The sequence below is a fragment of the Lepisma saccharinum genome, chromosome 16 (genome assembly GCF_977018435.1).
Source record: "Lepisma saccharinum chromosome 16, izLepSacc3.1, whole genome shotgun sequence".
NCBI classification, from domain to species: domain Eukaryota; kingdom Metazoa; phylum Arthropoda; class Insecta; order Zygentoma; family Lepismatidae; genus Lepisma; species Lepisma saccharinum.
In genome coordinates, this window is record NC_139244.1 from 4,438,384 (window position 1) to 4,462,355 (window position 23,972).

The 23,972-nt window shown below is 37.8% G+C and overlaps 2 protein-coding genes across 2 annotated transcripts in view; both read left to right on the top strand.

Annotated features, from left to right (window-relative positions):
• The window catches only part of fusl (transmembrane protein fuseless), a 362,638-nt gene that overhangs the window by 145,694 nt on the left and 192,972 nt on the right, over positions 1–23,972 (top strand). The gene's annotated exons all lie outside the window — the stretch shown is intronic.
• The window catches only part of LOC146000145 (cilia- and flagella-associated protein 44), a 90,790-nt gene that overhangs the window by 1,365 nt on the left and 65,453 nt on the right, over positions 1–23,972 (top strand). The window contains exons 2-6 of the mRNA XM_083137486.1: positions 3,080–3,651; positions 5,188–5,353; positions 9,267–9,427; positions 11,564–11,727; positions 16,707–16,837. Of these exons, the coding sequence (XP_082993612.1) occupies positions 3,095–3,651; positions 5,188–5,353; positions 9,267–9,427; positions 11,564–11,727; positions 16,707–16,837 (1,179 nt within the window). The 5' untranslated portion in view covers positions 3,080–3,094. The remainder of the gene's footprint in view (positions 1–3,079; positions 3,652–5,187; positions 5,354–9,266; positions 9,428–11,563; positions 11,728–16,706; positions 16,838–23,972) is intronic.

Below are 23,972 nucleotides of genomic sequence, written 5' to 3' on the forward strand. Positions count from 1 at the left end.
GAACAATCAAAAGTAAATGCTTTACTTTGACATTTTCTATTGTATGTTGCTTTTTCTCCAGTCATGAAGCAAGGCTGCATGAATGAAACTAGGCTGGACTTTTAGTTGTGAATGTGTTCTCCTTATTATTGAATATTTTGAATATTTATATATATATATATATATACACACACACGTACTATTTCTGCAGATTCGGCTAACAACAGTGAGATAAATTACAATAATGTCATGTATTCTTAGGGATACCAGATCGCTGTAAGGGAAGTGTAGGATATGCCGTCCCAAAATGTAGGACATTGTCAAAATGTAGGACACAAAACATTCTCAATAAATACATATTTCTATAGAACACGTTAGAGAGTAGTTGAAAAATGACACTTTTCAGTTTTAAAAAAATGAATTCTCAATGGATTTTTAAATGCAAAATTTCAAAACGGCAATCATACTAATCAATGAACCTCTTACTACATGATATAAGTGGTACTTCTCAGAGAAGACAATTTTTAACAAAATTTCAGGTTAGTCAAACTATATTTATGTCAGAGTGGACACTCAAACTCTCTGAAATTATAGGGACCAGTACCAAACATTTTACATACTTTATGAAAAAATAATTTCTTTCGAAAGTCTGTTGTGCTGATGGTAATGAAAGAACCCTCTCAACATTTGAATTATGACCTGTAATGGCAAACAAATATTCAGCAATTACCGTAATTTAAAATGGGTAGTTTTTAGTTCAATTACAGGGTGTCTATCAAAATAACACATCCAGAATTCTTGACTTCTTCTGGACTTTTCTAGACCTTTTTTCCATTTTTCTTAACGTTTATTTATTCGACCCCTATTTAGGTACAGTTGGAAATTAGTAATTAAGAAAATAAATATTTATTTAATGAAAACCCCTACCAAAGGGCCAGTTAACTCTCCATAACCCGCATGGCGGCACTCACGTGGCGGCACTGAGTGTTGACTTTTCTGAAAGTTTGAATTATTTTCCTTACCAGTGCAACAATGGTCTGGGTAAAGCACTTATCTACACTATTCCCATGAAAACATAGAGACATTCGCATTTTTTTTTTTTCTGGTGTTCTTTCAGTTGTTTACATGCCTCAGAAGTGACCGGTCCCCCGTAGGCGGCACTCAGTACCGCACGTGGGAACGTTTCCTATCTTAAATCATAGCACTCCAGCCATGAATTTGGCAGATATAAGAAGATTAAACTGACGGTATGTTGTTCGAAATTCAAATTAATTGTATGCAGAAACCATTGCAATACCCATATGAAATGTCAGAGTTGTCAAAATAATGATATTAAAAAGGAACAACTTTCCATCCATTTAATTTGAGTTTGTATGTCTCTTTTCACGTATAACTCATAAAGGTAGAAGAAATATATTGAGATTTGAAAATTTTAATATTTTGTAAGTATCTTCTAATTCTGTTTTACTCATTTGATTGCTTTTTTGCGAGTCAGCAAGATTTTGACTGAGAATTTTGGAACAAATAGTTCCTTACTAAGCCCATATAAGTTGTACCCTATGATTTCAATTCGTTTTCAAAAAAATGTTGAAAATTTTTGAAAAATATGTTGAAAATTTTGTGAATGGTGAATTCATTTTTTAGTTCCTTTATTATATGGCAAAATTTTAATTACTTTTGGAAAAATATTTTGGTGCATTCGCTTCAAGAGTCTAAGCATGTACTTCTGTGCGATATTTTCTCTAATGTTTTTAATTTATATAGTTTTAGTTTTAGTTTAGCTAATAAAAATGTCCGAAATTGACTGTTTCCATTTATAAATATATCGTCTGATTTCCAGTAAGCGCTAGGGAAAGTCAGAATCAATTTGCATCCATAATTCATCTAAATAAAGTTGGTTTTGACAGGGCAGCACTGAGTGCTGCACATGGGACATTTGTGATACAATGAGGGCGCGGATGACGGAGGGTTAAAGTAAAATCTGAAGCTGAATTTAAGAAGAGAATTAGATCTGCTTTCTCGTATTAATGCATCCTGAACTGTGTTTGACATACAAGCGAGGCTTTGGCATCTGGACTCACAGCCAGTATAATCTTATGTGCGGCTTGTGTGTTGTCCCTATATGTTTGTGACTGTCCCTTCATCCATCTTATCTTACCACCATTGATCCTCATCTACTCGATTAGCCAAAGGGACAGAAGAATGTGAAGTAAAATAAACTATATCAACCAATCAGTCATTATGATAGCAAACATTTTTGACCACAAGAACAATTTATTGCCTTTTTATTGACTTCTTGACCTACTTGTTGATTTCTTTACTTTTTATTTACTTCCATGATTTTTTTGACTGGCAGACGCCCGAATAACTTTGTTCTCTATAACCCTGCTTTACAATCAAATCATATTGAAAATTGAATAAGAATGGGCAACACCTTGTTCCATCAGTACAAATCCTAAGGCAAGAAAATCTGCTCAGGCCGTGAACAATGACGTTATCAGAAAGGGGTCTGAAAACTTTGTTCATTAATTAATTGCTTCCGTTTTCCCATTTGTTTAATAACAGGACAACCTTTTTTTTCTTTTTGGGCAATGACTGAATCAAAATAAATTTCAGTTTTGAGTTTGGAAGTGTAGTCCATAGACTTGTAACTTGCATGATTTTTTCTGTTATGTATTTTCCTAATTAATATTATGTGACGCTCAAAATGTAGGACATTTATGATATTTTTCAAATTCCTCCCGGACGCCGGACATAAGGCTAAAATGTAGGACATGTCCGGGAAAAACTGGATGTCTGGTAACGCTATGTATTCTGATTTTATGATATACAGAAAATGTGAAAACATTTTAAATCACATGATGTACTTGTAATGGAAAATTTCATAATCGAACTCGAAATATTAAAAAATAATAATAAACTGAATTTGAAAATTCAGGTGCCAGGTGAAAATTTTCAGGCAGCATGGCAACTTCGTGCCCTATATCCCCCCCCCCCCTTGCGTACATACAAGAAAAATTACTAGATACTAAGTATCAAAATCTGTTTTGAAAATAATTAGAATATTGTAAAGGGTAATTATTTTATTTTCATTTCAAAGAATCGATGGTAAAAGATGTCGGAATCAAAAGATGAGAGCAAGAGTGACAAGGAAACAGCTGATACAGAAAGTAAGAAGGAAGGTGAAGAAGTAAAACCACCTGAAGAAAGTTTTGGTGAAGAAGTAAAACCACCCGAGGAAAGTGTTGGTGAAGAAGTAAAACCACCTGAAGAAAGTGTTGGTGAAGAAGTAAAACCACCTGAAGAAAGTGTTGGTGAAGAAGTAAAACCACCTGAAGAAAGTGGTGAAGAAGTAAAACTACCTGAAGAAAGTGTTGGTGAAGAAGTAAAACCACCTGAAGAAAGTGTTGGTGAAGAAGTAAAACCACCTGAAGAAAGTGTTGGTGAAGAAGTAAAACTACCTGAAGTAAGTGTTGGTGAAGAAGTAAAACCACCTGAGGAAAGTGTTGGTGAAGAAGTAAAACCACCTGAAGAAAGTGTTGGTGAAGATGAGGAAGTGGAAGAAGAAGAAGAAATAGAGGAAGAACCTCCAATACCATTGGCAGAACAGTACAAATCAGTGCCATATATAAGTGAAAATTGTACATTACCAGAAGATATTCTTACATTTTAGTATCCTTTTCTTCATCATCTTCCTGATATAATTCAATATTTCTTGAAATATTAGTATATATAGTTGTGTTTACCGTAAGAAATGTGATTATCGATGCAAAAATAATCTAACATAGTTATTTTTAGTGGTTTTTATTTTATCTGCGACGTTTCGTCCTGGTTTCCCAGAACTTTTTCAAGCTACACCAACATACATACAACAACACAACCTCACATGGCTAGTCACTCTTCATACACATCATAAGAAGAACAGAGAAGAAAATGAAGAAAGAGACAAACAATAAGGAAATACAGAAGTGTAGAGTGACCAGTCATGTGAGGTTGTGTTGTTGTATGTACCTTGGTGTAGCTTGAAAAAGTTCTGGGAAACCAGGACAAAACGTGGCAGATAAAATGAAATAAAAAAACACTAAAAGTAACATTATTTTCTTGTAGTTTACGGTTATTACAAGCAAAGAGGTTTATTATTTTTATCTTGACTATAGATACAGTTATAACAATGGTTAGCCATTGTTATAACTGTATCTTTAGTCAAGATAAAAATAAATGTCTGATGAAGGGAGCGTGTGTTCTCCGGAAACGTCACAACGAAAATCTGTGTTTACAAGAAAATAATTCTACAATGCAAGCAATGCGTACATACAAGAAAAACTAAAAGTAACTGTGTTATATTATCTTGCATCTACAAAAAGTGGTTATGCGAACAAATGTGATTATCAGACATATTCTGCCATTCAGGGAATAGCTAGAGAGTACTTTGTACCACATTAATGTGGATTAGAATAGTTTTCCTCGAGCTCCAGAATAATGTGCTAAACATAATATCCTTCCCGGTGATGTTTATTCAACAACTTTTAGGTCATTATGTCATTTTTTTTTTATTCGTAATGTGATGTTTATTATGTTCATAGGGTTTGACAGACCAAGTTCGGATTGTTTAATTCTAAACTAATCATTGTGCACACTCATTTCTTACATCCGATGGTTGATTTGATTTGGTGTTTTAAGTCCACTTTATACACAGTAAGGCTAATCGGGACTGGATCTACAGTTTAAAGTGGGATCCGAACCACTATGTGCCTCTACCGGGTATCGAATCCAGGACCTCTTGATTACAAGGAGATGACACTACCACTATGTCATCGGGGAGGGCCTTTACATCCGATGGATATACAGGACTGGATATTCCATAGATGTCCAAAGGATCTAATGAATATCCTATGGCCTCCCCGATGGTGCAGTGGTAGCGTCGTCGCCTTGTAATCAAGGGGTCCCGGGTTCGATACCCGGTGGAGGCACATGGTGGTTCGGATTCCACTTTAAACTGTAGGTCCAGTCCCGATTAGCCTTACTGTGCATAAAGTGGACTTAAAAACACAAAATCAACCAATCAAATCAAATCAACCGAATATCCTATGGATATCCCTTGGAGATTTGTGCTGCATGGGTTTATGTTAAGAACAAATTGGCAAAGTAGTAAGAACTAGCATTGCATGAAAATGGTTGGATAATAACAGTATGTTCCTTAACATGAAGTCATTCATTTGGATACAGCTGTGAGAAAATGAATAATTTGGCCCTGGTGGATGAAAGCACACTGATCTTTGCCTCAGGAAACTTTATCAATATCTTTGATGTTAATTTGAAGAAAGTCACCCGTTTTTTCAGAACAGCCCACGGAGGAGGTGTTGGACATATAACTGTAAGTTCAACTGTGGTTCACAAGTGTTCCCCAGAATATTTTTGATTGCCAAGATTTTTATTTTTTGTAAGCAAGAAAAGATGCAAAAGCAGTACATTGCCTCATGTTGAATAAAGGCAAGGGAAAAGATGTTCACTGTGCATTGCACCATAGGATGCGTGGAGGTTGGTTTTCTCACTTTCAGCCATACGGGGAGGTCAGTGTAGAAAATACTAAAACAATTAATTCAGGCACCAGCCCCTTCTTCTCAGAAGCCAGCTTTTTCTTTGGGGGGGGGGATATGGTCTAAGAATGCCATGAATCCAACTAAGGTAAAGCTACACATTTTGAAATATATCCTTAGAACATTTAATGTATTAATTAACACAAGATTGGATTAGAGGTAATTAATTCTTGCTCCAGAGTGGCGTTCCTGAAGAAGGCTCAAATGGTATTATTATGTATTGATTGATTCATATTCATATTCTTTATTTCCGTTGACCCATGTCCATAGGTATGGAAATCGTCATATAACAATACATACAGTAATAAAATATTATTGCAATTTTAGACAAGGATTACAGTAATGATTTTAAAAACTACTACATGGAAATCCAAATACACTAATAAAATATTAATACAATTATAGACAAGAATTACAGCAATGATTTGAAGAACTTCTACATGAAGGAAATCCAAATAAAGGAAGAATACACTATGGGAGTGAAATTACATACAATATTTAAGGCGAGCACAATAATAAGCGAAGAAAATTTTTTAGTGTAAAAATAAAATGTAAAAGTAAATATGTAACTTATACAACATGGAAGAATGGAATATTTATACAGAACCGATTAATGATCATTTAGGCACAATAATAGCATATAGTGAATCTTCGTACATGATAATATAAATTGTATAGTTCCATTTTCTGTACAAGCAAACTCTCTTTGTTGACAATTTATGTAATTTAATTTACTTCACTCTTTTTCTGTCAATTTTGGCTAATTGCGAAGTAGACGTAAGATGAAACGGATGAAGGAAAAAAACACAAGCGCACGAGGGCCCCACAAGCCCCATAGAGGATTATACAGGGTATGAGTTCAGGCGCCAGAGCCTTGCTAGTCTGCAATACACAGTCCAGGCTGTACTACAAAGGAGTACGTGTGGCTGTCTTTAGATAGGATCACCCCTTACACCCCAGTAACAACATTAATAACTAAGCAATACATTCTAATAAATGGCCGACTGTACCATTTCACCATAGATTTTAAATTAGGCTCACAACAGTGAAAGCATTTATAATTGAATGTTTGTTATTCTGATTTAATGATACAGAAAACACAGATATATTAAAAAAAAACACATACTCATTATTTAAAAAAAAGATAATATAAATTTCCAGGAGTGAACTCAAAATATTAAAATATATATGCATCTTTTTAACACTGAATTTGAAAATTCAGGTGACTGGGTGCCCTGTATTTTTGCACCCCTGGTCATCACATCGTCCAGCCACCTCTTTGCCATCCAGGGCCCCCCAGGTACCCATTTATTAGAAGCTGTGTGGGTCCTGTAGCTGCTTTATGTAAGGACATCGGGAAAATTCCCATTTGAAATCATCTACCCTGGGAATTGAACCCAGGTTATCATCAGGACTCTACTGACTGGAGCACGAGGGTTCTCTATCTTGAATAGATATACGAGTACTTATCAATAAGTTTCGAGACTAGTTCTGTAACACGCCAACAGATGGCAGTGCAAGGCTGCATGCACAGGCACAGGGAGCACCAACCTTCATAAGGCAGTGTGCCAAGAGACATCGTCCTGTGTACATCGTGAGCTGTGCAGCTGGTGCTCTTCTGACCACGTGTGTTACCACATCTGCGATTTCATCATGGGCAGCAAGTTAGAACAGAGAAAACGTGAAATTCTGTCTGAAACTGGGCAAATCCACCACAGAGACACGCGTGCTTCGAGAGTGGAAGAACATCGCTGGAAGACGGCACGCTGACGGAGTTCTTGGCAGACTTGGACGCGGTGTTTCTTCTGCTCCTGAGTCTGCAGCCTGGGGACGAACTTGGCAGCAACACGGCACATGTTCAAATCACATGTGAAAATTGCCTGCACTGTTCCGTGCAACACACCGACAATGGCAACAATGTTGTGGATTGTTCTCCGATGATCCTCATGCACAAGTTGCCGAATGGTTTCGACATTTTCGGGTGTTGTGCTCGTTGAAGGTCGTCCTGATCTCTCGTTGTCTTCCAGTGATGTTCTTCCACTCTTGAAGTGCGCGCACCACTCAAAACATCTCACACGACTCATTGCAGCATCGCCGTACACTTGCCGAATCATGTCAAGGGTCTCTGTGGGCGATTTTCCCAGTTTCACACAAAATTTCACGTTCGCTCGTTCTAACTTGCTGCCCATGATGAAATCGCAGACATGGTAACGCACGTGGTCAGAAGAGCACCAGCTGCACAGCTCATGATGTACACAGGACGATGTCTCTTGGCACACTGACTTGTGAAGGTTGGTGCTCCCTGTGCCTGTGCGTGCAGCCTTGTGCTGCCATCTGTTGGCGTGTTACAGAACTAGTCTCGAAACTTTTTGATACTTCCTCGTATTATTGTTATGGCGGTATTTGTGTAGGAATTCAGAATAGTTTTAATGGTAGTAATCATTTTCATCATTTCTGTAATTATTAACTGTACAAATTAATTCTTAGCCTTTTCTAAACAAAGAAAATGATTATTTGTAGAAAAAAGTCTTAGTTGATTGATTGATATGCTTTATTTTATTTTGCTTTTTGTGCCACTTTTGGCTAATTTGCAAAGATGGGGATGAGTGATGATATGATAAAATTGATGAATGGACACTGACACTTACAAACATCCAAGCCCAGCCCAGGATTCAAATCCGGGACCCCTGGCATCGTAGCACGATGTGATGACCACTTCGCCAAGGGGACCAGCAAAAGAAATATTAAATCGGCGAAGTAATCTCCATTGGAATTTTTTCACTTTTGCCACCTTTCGTGCAGCTGGCGAATCCCGTGGCGATAGAATGATCACCTACCCATGGAAAAATGGCTCAACGGATAAATAAAGATTATGATTATAGTGTCTACAAACTCAAGATTGCTATTTTCCACCTCATGAAGGTTTCTGAAGTGGGGATCCATTAGATGATGGTGCATGAACTGGAGTAGGTAGAAGTCTGAAGGAGCCAGGTCAGGGACATAAGAGGCATGAGAGAACTTCCCAACCCAATGAATACAGCATCTGCTTACTTCCTTTTGTCATGTGTGGCACCTGGCGTTACCATGCTGCATTATCACTCGTGCTCCAATTCTTCATCCACCACTTTCTTTGGCTGTCCAGGATGCTGTTCGTCTTCTAGATTCACTGAAACCACTTGTTGCAGGTGCTGTATCATACAGCATATTCACCCAAGGCAGAACAAATCATTTCCTTTGCCTGAGCAACATTTTTCTTCAGTTGATATGCAAAAAGCATACAGTTCCAGACATGCTGCTTCTCATACGACATTGTGCTCACTACTGAATCTTAATATTACATTGTCTGCTAGTCGGGTATTGTGAACCTTTTTAAGTTAGTATTGGAGTGTCAAAACTTGTGAAGGAATGTTTCAATTTGAACAATTGCAACAGTAAAGTATAATAGGTGAATTAGTGTAAGGGCCAAGACTTTATTTCATTGCTAACGTGTGCAGCCAATCCATGCAGCTACCTCAAAATGATGTAAAAAAAAATCGGAGGACAGAATAAAGTGCGTGTTTGTGATTTCATCTCATTTTTAATATGGCAAGACATGACGTGAAACACCACCTTTGTGATGCGAAAACATACATCATAACTTCAGTTCTGAAACTTGTGTAACACTTGTGTAATTTCCATTGCTTCTTGTAGGTAAACCCAATTCCTGAATACCCTCATATTGCCATAGCAGAATGTGGACAGGATAGAGATGGCCGTGAGCCTCCAATTTTGATTTACGAGTGGCCTTCTCTGGAGATCCTGTACGCACTCCAAGGAGGGGCTTTAAGAGAGTACACATTTCTAGACTACAGGTAAGCATTCTATCGATCCTTGGTCTCATTTGCTTTGATGTTTTGTCAACAAGTTGCAAGTTTCTTTTCCATAGCATATGAAACTGCTTGAAGATAAATATATGTGTAGCACATAAACAGACCTCCGCAACCAGAAATAGAAGAAAAGGGCTGCAAATCATTAATATAAAATGAGTTTTTTGTGTAATATAAATAAATTTACAAAATACTTGTATGTCCTTCATTGAAATTTCTTTATTTACATCTAATTTACATGAACGTAAAGGTTCCATTGGGATGAAATTTTTTGTGCCTTGAGTGTCTAAGTAAAATAATGCATAACAATAATGATTATGATGATAATGATAAGAACAATAATCGCTTCATCATCAGCAAATTTATTCTTCATCAGTTGCAGTGAAAAATATTCAATAGTTATCTTATAAATCTTGTGTTCTATGTTAATTTTGATATTTTGCTTTGTAGAGTAGTTTTTATACATAAAGTTTAGTGGTGTTAAGTGCACATAAACTAGGTAATGAATGTACACTCCTTTATTTTTAATAATAATAAAAATATTATTATTCCTCTTTAATAATTATTATATATTTATATTTGTTGTTAATATTTCTGTTGATATATTTTTGACACTCGGTTTGTGTGCAAGGAACCTTCCTGAAATATATTTATAGACACATCTACATGTCTGCACATTATTACTTAATGTTTTCATGCACAATCCATACAAATTCTTGTTATTTCATTTCCACCCAGTCATTATTGTTGCTAGAAAAGTATTTCTGGATTGTACTTGTATCACCCTTCCGGTTCCACTTCAGTGACCAAACATGTTGGATGGTTAACCAATGATCTTGCCATCAAAGGTTCCAGGTTTGAGTACTGGCCTGAGCATGTGTATTTCTATATGAGCTCCACTTCATACATTTTTATCTGTTCTTCATTGTTTGGGGGAGGGGGGGATTAACAGATGATGTGGAGAGCCAATTGCACCATCTTCCTCGAAACAAAAACTTTCCAAAACAGCAAAATAAGTTGTCAGTTAAAATGATGTAATTAGCCATTACCCTGCTCCTTTTCATGTTTAAAATTAACCCATCATGCCAGAAACATTTAAAAATGACTCTAAAAGAATGAATAGTAATCATCCCACTTGTCTAAATTAAGCAACTTTTCATTAAGTTGTCAAAACTTAGCTGTAAATGTCCATTTATTATAAGAGTAAATGGCACCTCACGTCTCTTTGACATTTAAAATCAAGTGTTCACCCTCACAAATTACTTATTACATTAACAATAAACCTTCATTGATCTTGCAGGCAGCAATTAGAAAAAGACCATCTGTTCCCTGGAAGAGAATATTGTTAACGTACTACTGTCAGTCAAAAGTGGTAGAATATTAAAAAAAATCAATGACAATTGATAAAGATGGATGTTATTTCTACATGTATAATTGAGGGTTTCCCTGGTGTTATAGTAATCAAGGGGTCCTTGGTTCGATACCCAGTAGTAGCACGTAGTTGTTTGGTAGAGTACTGCATTTGACCACTTTCGCTTGAAAATATTTCATCGAATCTCCAACACTCAAGCGTATACACTCGAATATACAAAATATTAAATATCATTTCAATGTGACAATAATCGTACAGATATATATGTAAAAATTCATCCTGGTAGTTTCAGCCCATAATCATCTATTCATTTTCATATATTGCTATGCATTCATAAGATAGACTAAATTACATTTTAACATGGAGATGATGACTATGTTCATTTAAGCTTCAATTTCACTGCGTTTTCACCACATGATCCATATTTGAGGACCCACTACTACAGAAAAATTACTCTTACATGTGAACTACTGGGTTTTGAGCATATGCCGAGCGAAGAAACTGTCAATCCTGTAAGCCATCTGGTGTCATCCGTGTGAACTATTAGGTAATCGAGAAAAAAGGCATCGATGCAGCACTCTATTGTTCGGATTCCACTTGAAACTGTAGGTTCTGTCCTGATTATCCTTTTGTGCATAAAATGAACTTAACCTCAAACTCAAAAAAATAATTCATTGATTAATTAAGGCAATATATATGTATGTGTGTATACAGTGAGATTGTTATGAAAAAAGTTGTTTCTTTTGCAGTCCTGATGGAGAGCTTTTGTGTTCGCAAGGAGGTGATCCGGATTACCTGCTTACAGTGTGGCAGTGGAAGGAATCCAAAATTATGCTACGAGTCAAATCTCATGGGCAGGAAGTCTTCAAGTGCAAATTTTCAAAGCACCTGCCAGAAAATATTGCTACATGTGGTAAGCTCATAAATCATATATTCCGGTGCAATATATATGAAAAAATTATGTATGTTTAGCAACTTGGATTGATTCAAATCAGGTTGAATCAAATCGCAATGTAGTTCAGGTTATTTTTTTTTAAATCACTTTGATTAAATAATTTATAGAATAATGTATGTAAGGATGTTGTAGATATCAGATTCACTTTTTGTGAAAGTACATTTATCTTGTAGATTAGGCACTCACAGGAGATGTACTACGTAGAAATTTTCAGCGAAAATGCAGGCTTGACCAGGAACGGGTTCGATAATTATTCTGGTAGACGCTTATCATCTACAACCCCCTCCCCCCCCAAAATAAACTAGCTTCGATCTAGATTGTTGTTCATTTCATTCTTTTTTGTTTTTGCAGTCTGCTCAGTAATTTAGCCACAAACACTCCTAGCAAAAACTACCACTCATGAGACAGTTACCACGAAACTCCAAGGAATAGTGGTAGAGCCTTGTTAATTATTCATTTATTTCTTTGTAAATGAGGCGGAAAGGGAAAGAAGAAGACCACACATTTCTCGGGTCAGTTTGACATTTGTGCAGCGAGCAGACGACAGAATTCCGCTCCTCCAGCATGTGGAAGGGAACTCCAGCTGTCCGCATTACTGTTGCCAAGTTAGTTGTTTGAAACAAAGTTTGTCCAAATCACGAATCTCACCAAGGAACTATATTTTCGTCCATTATCCGACCGATCTCGGTTGTAGTTCAATCCAGCCTTGACTTTGCACTATAGCTCTAGTTACATCCGAGAAACAGAATCCCCAGTTTAGGTGAGATTTAGTTCTTTTCTGACAATCCAATGAGACAACACTTGCCCGTACCGGCAGGCGTGACCGGTAACTGGGCCCCTAAACAGGCATATGAATAACCCCGTAGCACACTTTGCCCCAAAGCTTTCCCCCGGTCTTCCCTTGCATTGGCACCCTCTTCTCTTGTTTCCTCTTCAGGGTAGCGGAACGGCCTCCCTCTTCACTTCTGTTGGCTGCAGGGACGGCGACAGGGGTGGGCACGGGTGGGCAAGCGCCCACCCAAAAATTCCTGTGCCCACCCGATTGCCCACCCAATCAAAATTAATACATACATACAATTAGGGAAATTTAAACGGTTCACGGTGGAAGCGGCCCCGGCGCCTACCCAGCGTCGAATAACATGGGTACCTGGGGGAAACCCTGGGGGGTAAAGGCGGTCAGGGGCATGATGCTGATCACATCACCCCCACTCACGACTGGATCAAGAAAGTGTGGGGCGTTACCCCCACACCCCCTATACGCCTTCATGGCGTGGTGCTAGGCACAGGGGAACACTTTACATTTTTTTTTTTTTTTTTTTTTTTAAGTATAGGTTGGTCCTCACTCAATGTATATTTTACTTGTGAATATTGTAGATACTATAAAGTTCACAAGTTTCAATTCATCCCATAACAAGCTTTTCTGTCATTTTCTCTAATAAGCAATTTTACGAAGATTAGAGCAAATATCTTGTTGAATGAAATTAATTTAAGCTTTTCTTTCTACTTCCTTAATTTTGTCATTGGAAAGCTAAAGGAACTCTCAGAACTCTTTTTTAAAATGTAATGTAATGAACATTGCTATGATTAGAAGCAATCAACAGGCTTAGTAAGTTTTATTGGATATTCACAATTATGAGGTATGTGTATATAATCAAGAGTTCATCAGGATTTAGAAGGATTTGGAGGGTTGAAGTTCCCAGCTTTCAATGGAGAAAAATTGCTTTGAAATCAGCCATATATTGAAGAAAAAAGATATTAGGAATGTGGAAGTATAAAAATTATAACTAACCATCTGAAATGACTTGGGCTAAAGGTTATAGACTTAACTGAAACTATGCATAGATGGGAGTGAGTTCTTGATGTTGTCAGCACCGGCCCTCCACATAAATCTCGGCCTGATCAAAGTAATAAGCAATAAACAAAGAAACAAAAACATATTCTTTGCCTTAATCGCAATTATGAGTATGAATGATGATGATGATCAAGAGACACTCACAAAAACACCCATGCTCAGACCGGGATCCGAACCCGGGACCCCTTGCGTCATAACGCACTGCGATAACCACTCCGCGGGTAATATGATGTGTCACTTTCTTTATTATTTCACAGGTTTTTTTTACATAACTGTCATCTTCAAATAATTCAATGTTTCTAAAATTACAATTCTTTATTTGTTCTAATTAATAACGAGTAATCACAATCACTACTATACCGAGGTGACCAAATTTTAATGATAATAAATAACAATAATAATAATAATTATAGTCCTCCTCCGTAGTCGAGCGGGTTAAGGCGTTCACTCGTCTTGAGATCGTTCGCTGCGGGACGGCGTAGGTTCGAATCCGGCTCTGGTCGGAATTTATGTGCCTACGTATAGGGCCGGTGGCAACCCACCATCGTGAGGAAATTGGGAAGCTCCGAGTGAGTGAGCGTAACCCGGTCGAGAAGACCTACAACAACGGCTGGGGGTTCGTCGGGCTGATCACCCGTCACCCCAATACTGGTCTAAGACCTCCACGCTATAACAGGTGACGGAGGAACAGTGTGGGAGGGAGACCAGCAGTCGGTAGGTAAGCCAAGGCCCGCCGAGGCGCTGTAGAGCTGTAGGGTTATGGTTAATAATAATAATAACAGTTTTGTAGGTTTGGAAAAAAAATCTAAACCCCGTACCAGCTAACTGTAGACCAGGCGAACGAGAACAAGTTTCTGCGCAAGTAGTGACGCGAGGCGACTCCACCAATGAACAGTGACAGAAACGGGATTGTGTAATGGGCGACGGGAGTTACCCGATTTTCAACTTTTGAAAACGATAATACCGAACGCACATGACAAACGGACCGTATTTTTGTCTCCAGGTCCGTACGATTGGTTTAAGAATTTTTTAGGGATAAAACTGCAAGAGCAAATTTTGACAAGCGGTGCATTTAGCGTATGGACTAAGGTCTGGGCCGTACGGTTGACAACGTTTCGTTTTCACCACTCGATTTTCCTCCTCCTCCTCTGCCGATATGGGCAGCCCTGCTCTACAGTTAGCTGGGACAGGGTATATAAAATTACTGAACTGATATGATTAGCACTATTTACAAGTTTTCTTCCAAAATATAAATTTTCACTATCGGTTATGCACTTCTCATGATTAACTTGCATGAATTTCAAAGAAGATGAAGGAAGGGGTGGAAAGAAACATTGACGCCAGGGTGTCAGAAACATATAATGAGGCAGCCGAATTAAATAAGAAAATAAATAATCAGGATAATAATCTATGAGTGATTTTTTTAAAGGTCCACATGCTCAAACAGGCTAATTGTCACTGGATCTTCATTTTAAGCTGTATTGGATTGGATTGATTTGGTGTTTTAAGTCCATTTTATGCACAGTAAAGCTAATCGAGACTGGACCTACAGTTTAATGTGGGAACCGAACCACTATGTGCCTCCACCGGGTATCGAACCCGGAACCCCTTGATTACAAGGCAACGACGCTACGACTACGCCATTGGGGACGCTCATTTTAATCTGCAGTCCTAACGAGTGTGCATTGTGCTTCCACTGGGGATTGAACCCAGGACCCCTTAATTATAAGACGAGAGCGTTATGCGATCGGAGAGACGGTATACAGATAGAACTCCGTCAACCGTATCATTTTATCATAACATAAGATGCGTCCATTTAAGAGGTGGATTACACTGTTATTATGATTGGCCCATGGACGTCCGAAACATTTTTTTCCAGGGAGGGACAAGCATAGTAACTTGTTCCAGGGGAGGCAAGCGAGACATATTCCCCCCGATAGTAGTACTGCCCAATAAAAAATAAATAAAAACACTTTTTAAAATGGAAGCTATCATGTTCCTCCAGCACCCTTCCAATAATTAACGTAAATAACTGTGAATTAAATGAAATATATATGTGTGTAATGTATAAGTTTATGGTAAGACCCATTTTCCAGGGGGCGTGCCTCCCTTGCACCCCCTCCTACCAAACACCCATGGATTGGCCTGAGATTTAAACTATTTCTTTCGCGTATGGACAATTTTTTTTTAGACATAGATAAAACACGTCATTGCTCGCGGAGTTATCTCTTTTGATGAAAAATTAAGCATTGTGGAGTTGAAATCACTACCTCAACTTTCGAAGTGCTATGAACTATTGATACTCTATTTGTGGAAAGTAATCAAGACTGATTTGACTCATTGTTATATTTCAAGTCGATTTTCTGCTAGTTTTGACCAATGGTAACGGTGAGGTTGAATGGAGACACAAAACACCAAGAGGATTATCTTGACTGCGGTTACAGGCACCAAAGACTCATTTGCCTACAAGAATACTGTTTCCAGGGTGTACTATTAAGGAGGGAGGTTAACATTTGAGTGTGTTCGAAAAAGCCCAAATGATCTGTAAAAAAGATACGATGATTAGGTTTGATGAATTCCTTGCATCCAAATCGCTTTCTACACAAGGTAAGAGGGAAATCTCGAGTAAGAGAGGCGGGACGGGGGAGATAAGTGTTAGTGAAACTCACCTAATGCATTACGTTTGTACTGCCCACCCTAATTTATCAATATACAGCTTCTGCCCACCCAGTCGAAAAATTCTGGCGCCGCCCTTGGTTGGCTGCAGAAAAATATGTCCTAAAGAGCCTATGTGCCCATCACATCAAAATCAATCAAGCCAGAGGTTGCCTTGGTAGAAATACCTAAGACCCACTATCCTTCATGCGCTAGTAAACTATTCTGAAAATTTATTCATCATGTTATTCATTTATTATTATTATTATTATTGTTGTTGTTGTAAGTACACTGTACACTGTATTATTTTATAATTATGTATTCAATTCTGTAATTTTGGATGACCAATTTTGACAGTGATGTACCTGGTTGTCAAATCGTGCTCATCATTTAAATAAATATTATTATTATTGTTATTATTCACTTGCAGGTGCTGGGCATATAAAATTTTGGAAAATGTCACATACATTTACGGGACTGAAGTTGCAAGGGGAATTGGGAAGGTTTGGCAAGACTGAGATATCGGACATCCTTGGATTCCATGCCTTGCCTGATGGAAAGGTACAGTTGCAGCATTCTTCTATTGATTTTTGTTATCCAATTCATTAGCAGATAATAATATAAGGTTGAGTTTTAAAGAGTCGTAAAGATAACTTTTGGTCCTAAAATGGCCTAAATTGGGAATTTGTGTTGTAGTTTCCAAGTAAATAAGCAGCCTCCCCGATGGCGCAGTGGTAGCGTCGTCACCTTGTAATCAAGGAGTTCTGGTTCAGTACCTGGTGGAGGCACATAGTGGTTCGGATCCCACTTTAAACTGTAGGTCCAGTTCCGATTAATCTTACTGTGCATAAAGTGGTCTTAACACTAGAAGCTCCAGGATTTTTTACTACCTAGAAGTGCCACCTCCGGTCAAAATGACCGGTATTTAAAATTTGACCATTTCTCAAAATGGATATTGCCAATAATCATCTTATTACTAATAAAACAAAATATTTTGTAAAAAATACAAAAGTATCATGAAACCCAGTGATTTTTATTTTCCATGCACTAATTACAACAATAAATATTCATTTTCTTCAAGGAAATAAGTTTCCATCATGAAATTTCACATATTACATTGTTTGCATTTCAGTATCTTTTCTACACCAGAAACACATTTTCCACAAACATATTTGTTGCACATTGAACAAATGTCACTTTTTTTGTTTTCATTGCACAATGCCACCTGGCATTGGTGCCTCTTTCTGGAAACAGTCACTTACATTCTGTGCATGTGATATTGACGTTGACAATATTTTATTGGGCTTTGCATTCAAATGTCCTTCTCTCAGTTTCTCAGCTAATTCTATCAAAAAGTTATGTCTCGTTACGTTCCTCCCCGTGACTGCCTTGTAAACTACCCATGCATTTATTGCTGCCAGATCTAAGATATTGTTTGATTTGATTTGATTTGATTTAGTTTATTTTACTTCGCGTTTTGTGCCTCTGGGCTAATTTGCGAAGATGGGGATTTGTGATGAAATGATGAAATTGATGAAAGGACATTCACAAACAACCAAGCCCGACCGGGATTCGAACCCGGGACCCTTGGCGTCGCAGCGCGATGTGCTAACCACTCGGCCATAGGGTCGGGCTCTAAGATATTGTAAAACACATGTACCAGCCACCTACGTGATGAAGCACGGACTGAATATTTGCGTGCCATTTGATCAACAACATCAACACCACATTTAGTTTTGTTGTAATACTTGATTGTTTCTGGGAGTTTCTTCTGGCTTTGCAAATCTACTTCTACATCTGAATGCACGGAACTTAGGAGTAGAACATGTTTGTTTGGTTTAGCTTGGTATGCACACAATGTAATGTCCCTCTTTTATGCAAACATGTTTCATACATTTGTGTTCTAATGTTCACAATTTCATTAGGAATCTCCTTTCTATTTTTCTTCATAATGCCAATTAGGCTTGTCTTCTTCTCCTTTAGCTTCTCAGCAAGTTTTAGCGATGTGAAATAATTATCAGTAGTTACATTTCTACCCGCATTTGGATAAGGTGAAGTAATTATCAATACAACATTTTCAGGTACAGTAACATTATCATTCCTTGATTCATCTTTCCCAAGGTATGGAAAGGCATTGCACATGTATTTGGAATGTACGTCCACGAGCATCCAAAATTTTATACCAAATTTGTCTGGTTTGTTTGGCATGTACTGTGTAAATCTACACCTCGTTTTCGAAGGAAACAATTGTTCATCAACTGTCAGATTTTCCCCTGGAGTGTAGCAACTCCTACAATTAGCTATAAATTTGTCCCAAATTTCAGAGCACAGTGCAAATTTATCAGTTTGTAATCGTTCAGATCTGGATGATTTTGAATCGAATCTAAGATATTTCATTATTTCCCTGTATCTGTTTCTTGACATTGTTTGTTGAAAGAAAGGTGGCCCCCAAGTAGTTTTTCATAAAAAATCGTAGTCTATAGAACTGCACCCATATGCTCCTCTAGCATATAAAATAGCCAGGAAAGCGTCAAGTTCTTGTAATGACAAACACCACTTGGGTTGCTGGTTTCGAGCTGCTGCTTCTTCCGTACACTTCTGTATGTGTCGAAGCATGGAATCGTCTACAAGAAGTCGCCATGCACTGGCAACGTTTGAACCAACATGGCGTTTTGCATATGGAGTGGGACCTGCTCTCTCTCTCAATACATTTTGAGCGCTACGTCACCCTCCAGCATGTGCTCCAGTAGATTCAACAGCCCAAGAATTTATACCATCTTTGCCAACATACACTGAACCTACCTCGTGGCTTCCAATGAAATGTCGTCCTCCTCGGACTGTTCCAGGGTTCCTTCCTCGACCTCTAGCTCCCACAGATGTCTTGTTTGTCGAATTTTTCAGTTTCCCTCTTCTAAGAGATGGTCCTGAAAAGAAAGGGAGTTGTAGCAATATTAGTATTACAATTGAAAGTATTATTATTATTTGTTTGTTGCAACAATATTAGTATCATGATTCAAAGTGCAATTATTACAATCAGAATGAGTGAGTATAAAGAAAAAAAAGAAAAAAAAATGTTCGACGACCAGTGTCTAGTGCCAGTGACTCGTCAGAAGACATCATGTTACTTATCAAAATTGAATACCTATAAATCAAGAATCTCTCTCTCTCTCTCTCTCTCTCTCTCTCTCTCTCTCTCTCTCTCTCTCTCTCTCTCTCTCTCTCTCTCTCTCTCTCTCTCTATCTATCTAGCGGACCATTGTACAGGCATTCGGGATGTCCCAGGGGTTCGAATCATTGTGTGCATACACACTCACACAGACATACACACACACACAATATCATACACGCGAACATGAACAGTACATTCACTTATACCCATGTATGCTTGCACACTCACACAGACACACACACACACAGAGGGTGTAATTGACCAACTACCTGCTTCATTATTTGAAGATTCATTCAATACATCATCGTCTTCGGAATCCACAGAATCAGTTACATCATCACCATTCGTTGTAGGAATGTAGTCCATATCATCATCAGTAAGATCTGGGTACTCGACATCGGATTCATTTTCACTAATCTCCTGTAATACTTTCAAATATTCCTCTGGACTGAGGACACATTGTCTAGAAAACATGCTTACAAACTGCAGTGTTTAAACGAAACTGAGTCTTCACTTTCTCCTGCGAGTCCAAAAGAGGAAGGAATAATAGGGGTGAAAACTGTAAGTGCAACGTTCCAATCGAGAAGTGGTTTTCCATTGAAATACATTAGCGGTCAAAATGACCGGCAACGGCGCTTCTAGGTAGAAACAAATATTTCCATTAGTATTATTTTCTTTGTAAATAACGCATAGCAGTAATAACGTACTGCAAATTTTAGGAAGAGTCACAAAATTTCAACACATGAAGAAAAAGGTTTCTGTACAAAGCAGAAACTGCAATTTGAAAAACGGTCAAAATGACCGGCTTGGCGCTTCTGGTGTTAATCACTTGCCTGACACATTATTTTTCCAAAAATGGTCCATATTTTACACATTTTTTTTATTGTGTGTTTGTAATGTACCAATATTGGCAATTAAGGAACAGTAACAAAATTCTATTTTTGGGATCAAATAAGGTCACAAAACTATTAAAAAATCCTCCATAATTATTAACCCAAGTTAACTCGTACATATAAGGAAAGTACTACAAATGCTTGAAAATAGCATATAAACTGTCGAAAATAAAATGTCTTCACATTTAACGCTGTCCAAGTTTACAGACTATCACACATACTGTCTCACATCAAATGTTACCCACAGTGTGATAAACCCGAAAGCATTGGCTAACACAGGGTGCAACATCGCAATGTGGGCAATAGTATCTTGACTCGCAACATATCTTCTTTCCGCTCACATCACTGGAAAGGCAAGAACTACATAGTGTCACGGGAATCCGGTAGATGGCAGCAGTACCCCAACAATTTATCTACACCTTCCACCTAGTGGCCAAAATGGGAATTAACACCTATTAAAGCTCAAACGAGACTGTCCGGGTAGGCAGAAAAGTGCACTGTAGTTGTACGAATTTAACAAATTCCAAGTTAACTCGGGTTAATCAGGCAAGTGGTTAAAACAACAAATCAATCAATGAACTAAACAATGTGCTTTTTTTATGGGGTAGTACTGTTAACCCTATTTTCAACCCTCACTCTGGAAAACTGAATCTTCTTTCAGAGTTATTTTTCCTTAAGAGTATTAGCTCCACTACGCCTACAGAGTTCCCCCCCCCCTTTGGTTTTCTGTCAGGGTATCCCTCCCCTCCCTGCAATGCAGCAGGGGAAGTGCTTATTTGATGGTGGCACTTCTTAGCCATGTCACAGTGCTGTCAATGCCAGTGGCGACTCGTGCCTTTTTTGGGATGTAGGAAGAAGTTATGGTAAACCGAGGAAGGTTTGAAAAATACGATTAATTACAGTCACATGTCTTGCTTGTACTATCCATTGCATTTAGAATGTTAGTTGCAGGCCCATGAACTATGAAATATTTTCATGTGAACCTATGAAAACCTTCTAAAATAGCATTGACTTTATTTTAGATTTAGCAAGAATTTCGATTTTTTTCTCTCCCCCCCCCCTTCCCTGTCCTTGTGTGGATTGAGGATAATAAAAAGTTCTGCTTAACGCTAGGAGGATGGTGATTTCCTAACTACCTACTAGGACGAGCCCGTCATTTTGACGGGTACAGTTTTTTCCATGCAATATTATTCACTGCTTTTAATCTGAAAGTGAAACAACACCTGTGTTTCTCTATTTCTTTTATTTTCACATCATTATAGACAGTCATTACAAATTCTGCCTCCTGCAGCAGCTAATAGAGGGTCACAAAAGGAACAAATTGTCTGGTCAGAAGGACCATGTTATTCATATTCAGTTAAATCATGGAAGACGTGAAGTTAACTTAACATTGTCAAAATTATAATTAAATATATTCTGTACATAAATATATAAATAAATCACCTGACAACATTATGGTGTGTATGTGTATTTCTTGTATTAATTTCATTTATTTATTTATGAGTGTATTTTATTTGTTTACTTATGGTGTATTTTTATTTATTTTTAAGTTTTTGTGTTTCTTACCATTTAGACTACGTATGCTTTTTTTTATGGGTGGGAGCTTTTCAAAAATATAATTACGCTATTCTATCACAAAAATTAGAAATACACGAACACTCACTTGGAAAGGAGGATATGCTGGCCCCCGTAACGTAGTGGTTAGCACATCGTGCTACAAACCCAAGGGTTCCAGGTTCGAATCCCAGCCTGGGCATGCATGTTTGTGAGTGTCTATTCATCATATCATCACTCATCTCCATCTTTGCAATCAGCCCAAAGTTGCACAAAAGCGAAGTAAAATAAACAAAAAAACAATGAAAAATCAATAAAGGAAGAAACATCAATTTACCGACACTCACATGTATTGTCATCTTCTTGCACATCTTCATGCGACAAGTTCGTAAGTAGTATGTAACGAACATCTATTCCGACATTGTCATTATCTACTCTGCACTCATCATATTCATAAATATAGTCCTCTCCCTCGGATTCGACATCAGACAAATCACGGAGATAATGAGGTAGCTAGCTAGCTGCATCACGATCCAGTAAGCCATGTCCGGCGACATATAGGACACTGAGCCGAATAGAGTTTGCCAATTTTTTACTATAAGCTAATTCGTTGACCTACCTGAAGTAACAGTCAAGTTGAAAATACGTCCCTTAGACGAACAACAATGAGCAAAGATGAAATAAGGTTCATTCACACTTAGAATAAGCTATTACTAACAGATTGATCTACTTAAGAACTGTACCCGTCAAATGATGGGTTATTGTACTTATAGTAGTAATCCAATGTAATATCATTTACATGTAAGATAAAAGTTTAACTTTTTACACAAGAGTAAAGCACTAATATTTGTTAAAAAGTCACAGAACATGGAAGCTGTGGAGTAAAATTAACATTGTCAAAATTATAATAAAATAGGGTCACCCGTCCTTCTAGTGTTACACTCTGAAATTATGCTAAATGCCTCTACATTGTGCTAGGATTTATCATTATATTTTTTCAGATAACTGTAGTTTTTGTTCCATAATGCATCTACTTTTAGAGTTTTGAACTTGCGTTACTTATTATTCACTACAGTTATGTAATATTGTTAATTTTCCCATAAAAATGTGTACAATGGCTCAACAAACGAAATGGATTCAGCATAGAACTTGAAAAGGTTTGGGAAAATGGTTTGTTGACCCCCAACCATGTACCGATTTCCTGCCATAAAATTTCCTCACGAACAAAATAGTGCAGGATAGAGAAAAGATAAGAGGTTGGATCGTGGCATGGTTGTTAAAACTTGTCCGTGTGTAGGCACATAATCCCTTTTATTTGAAACATGTCCGCTGGTGAAGTAGAAATTAGATTTGGACATAATTTTATTTTTATTTCCTGAAAACATAAACTCACGTTTGCAGATTGTGCTGGATTTTACCATTATGAGAAAAGATTAAGCTGTGCTAGGTTTAGTTCCATTTTGCTGGGGTTGGCAACACTGATTGAGGAAAAACTATGCTTCCTCGCTGGATGCTTTAAAACCGCAACCTTCCCCCTGTCCCTTTTCCACTCCTCACCCATCTGTTTGTAGTGTTCCCAGCAAGGTTCCTCAGGCGGGGTAGCCAAGACTGTGTCCAACTGTCCATCGATGGGTTGCGGCTGGAGCGAGTGTCAGTAGTCAACTCTTGACAGTAGTTAACCTAATCAATTCTATGTACATTCCTCTAATAATTTTATAACGCACATTATTATTATTCAACTCTTAAAAAGTAGGGAACTGGAAGCAAGTATACCTATAAATGAACTTTTTCTCTTGTAGTTTACTGTTATTACAAGCATAAGAACACAGTTTTTCATTGTGACGTTTCAGGAGAACACACACTCCCTTCATCAGACATTTATTTATAGTTTAGTGTTCTTATGCTTGTAATAGCCGGACCCTGTGGCCGATTGGTTAGCAGATCGCGCTGCGACGCCAAGGGTCCCGGGTTCAAATCCCGCTCGGGCTTGGTTGTTTGTGAATGTCCATTCATCAATTTCATCATTTCATCACTCATCCCCATCTTCGCAAATTAGCCAAGAAGCACAAAACGCGAAGTA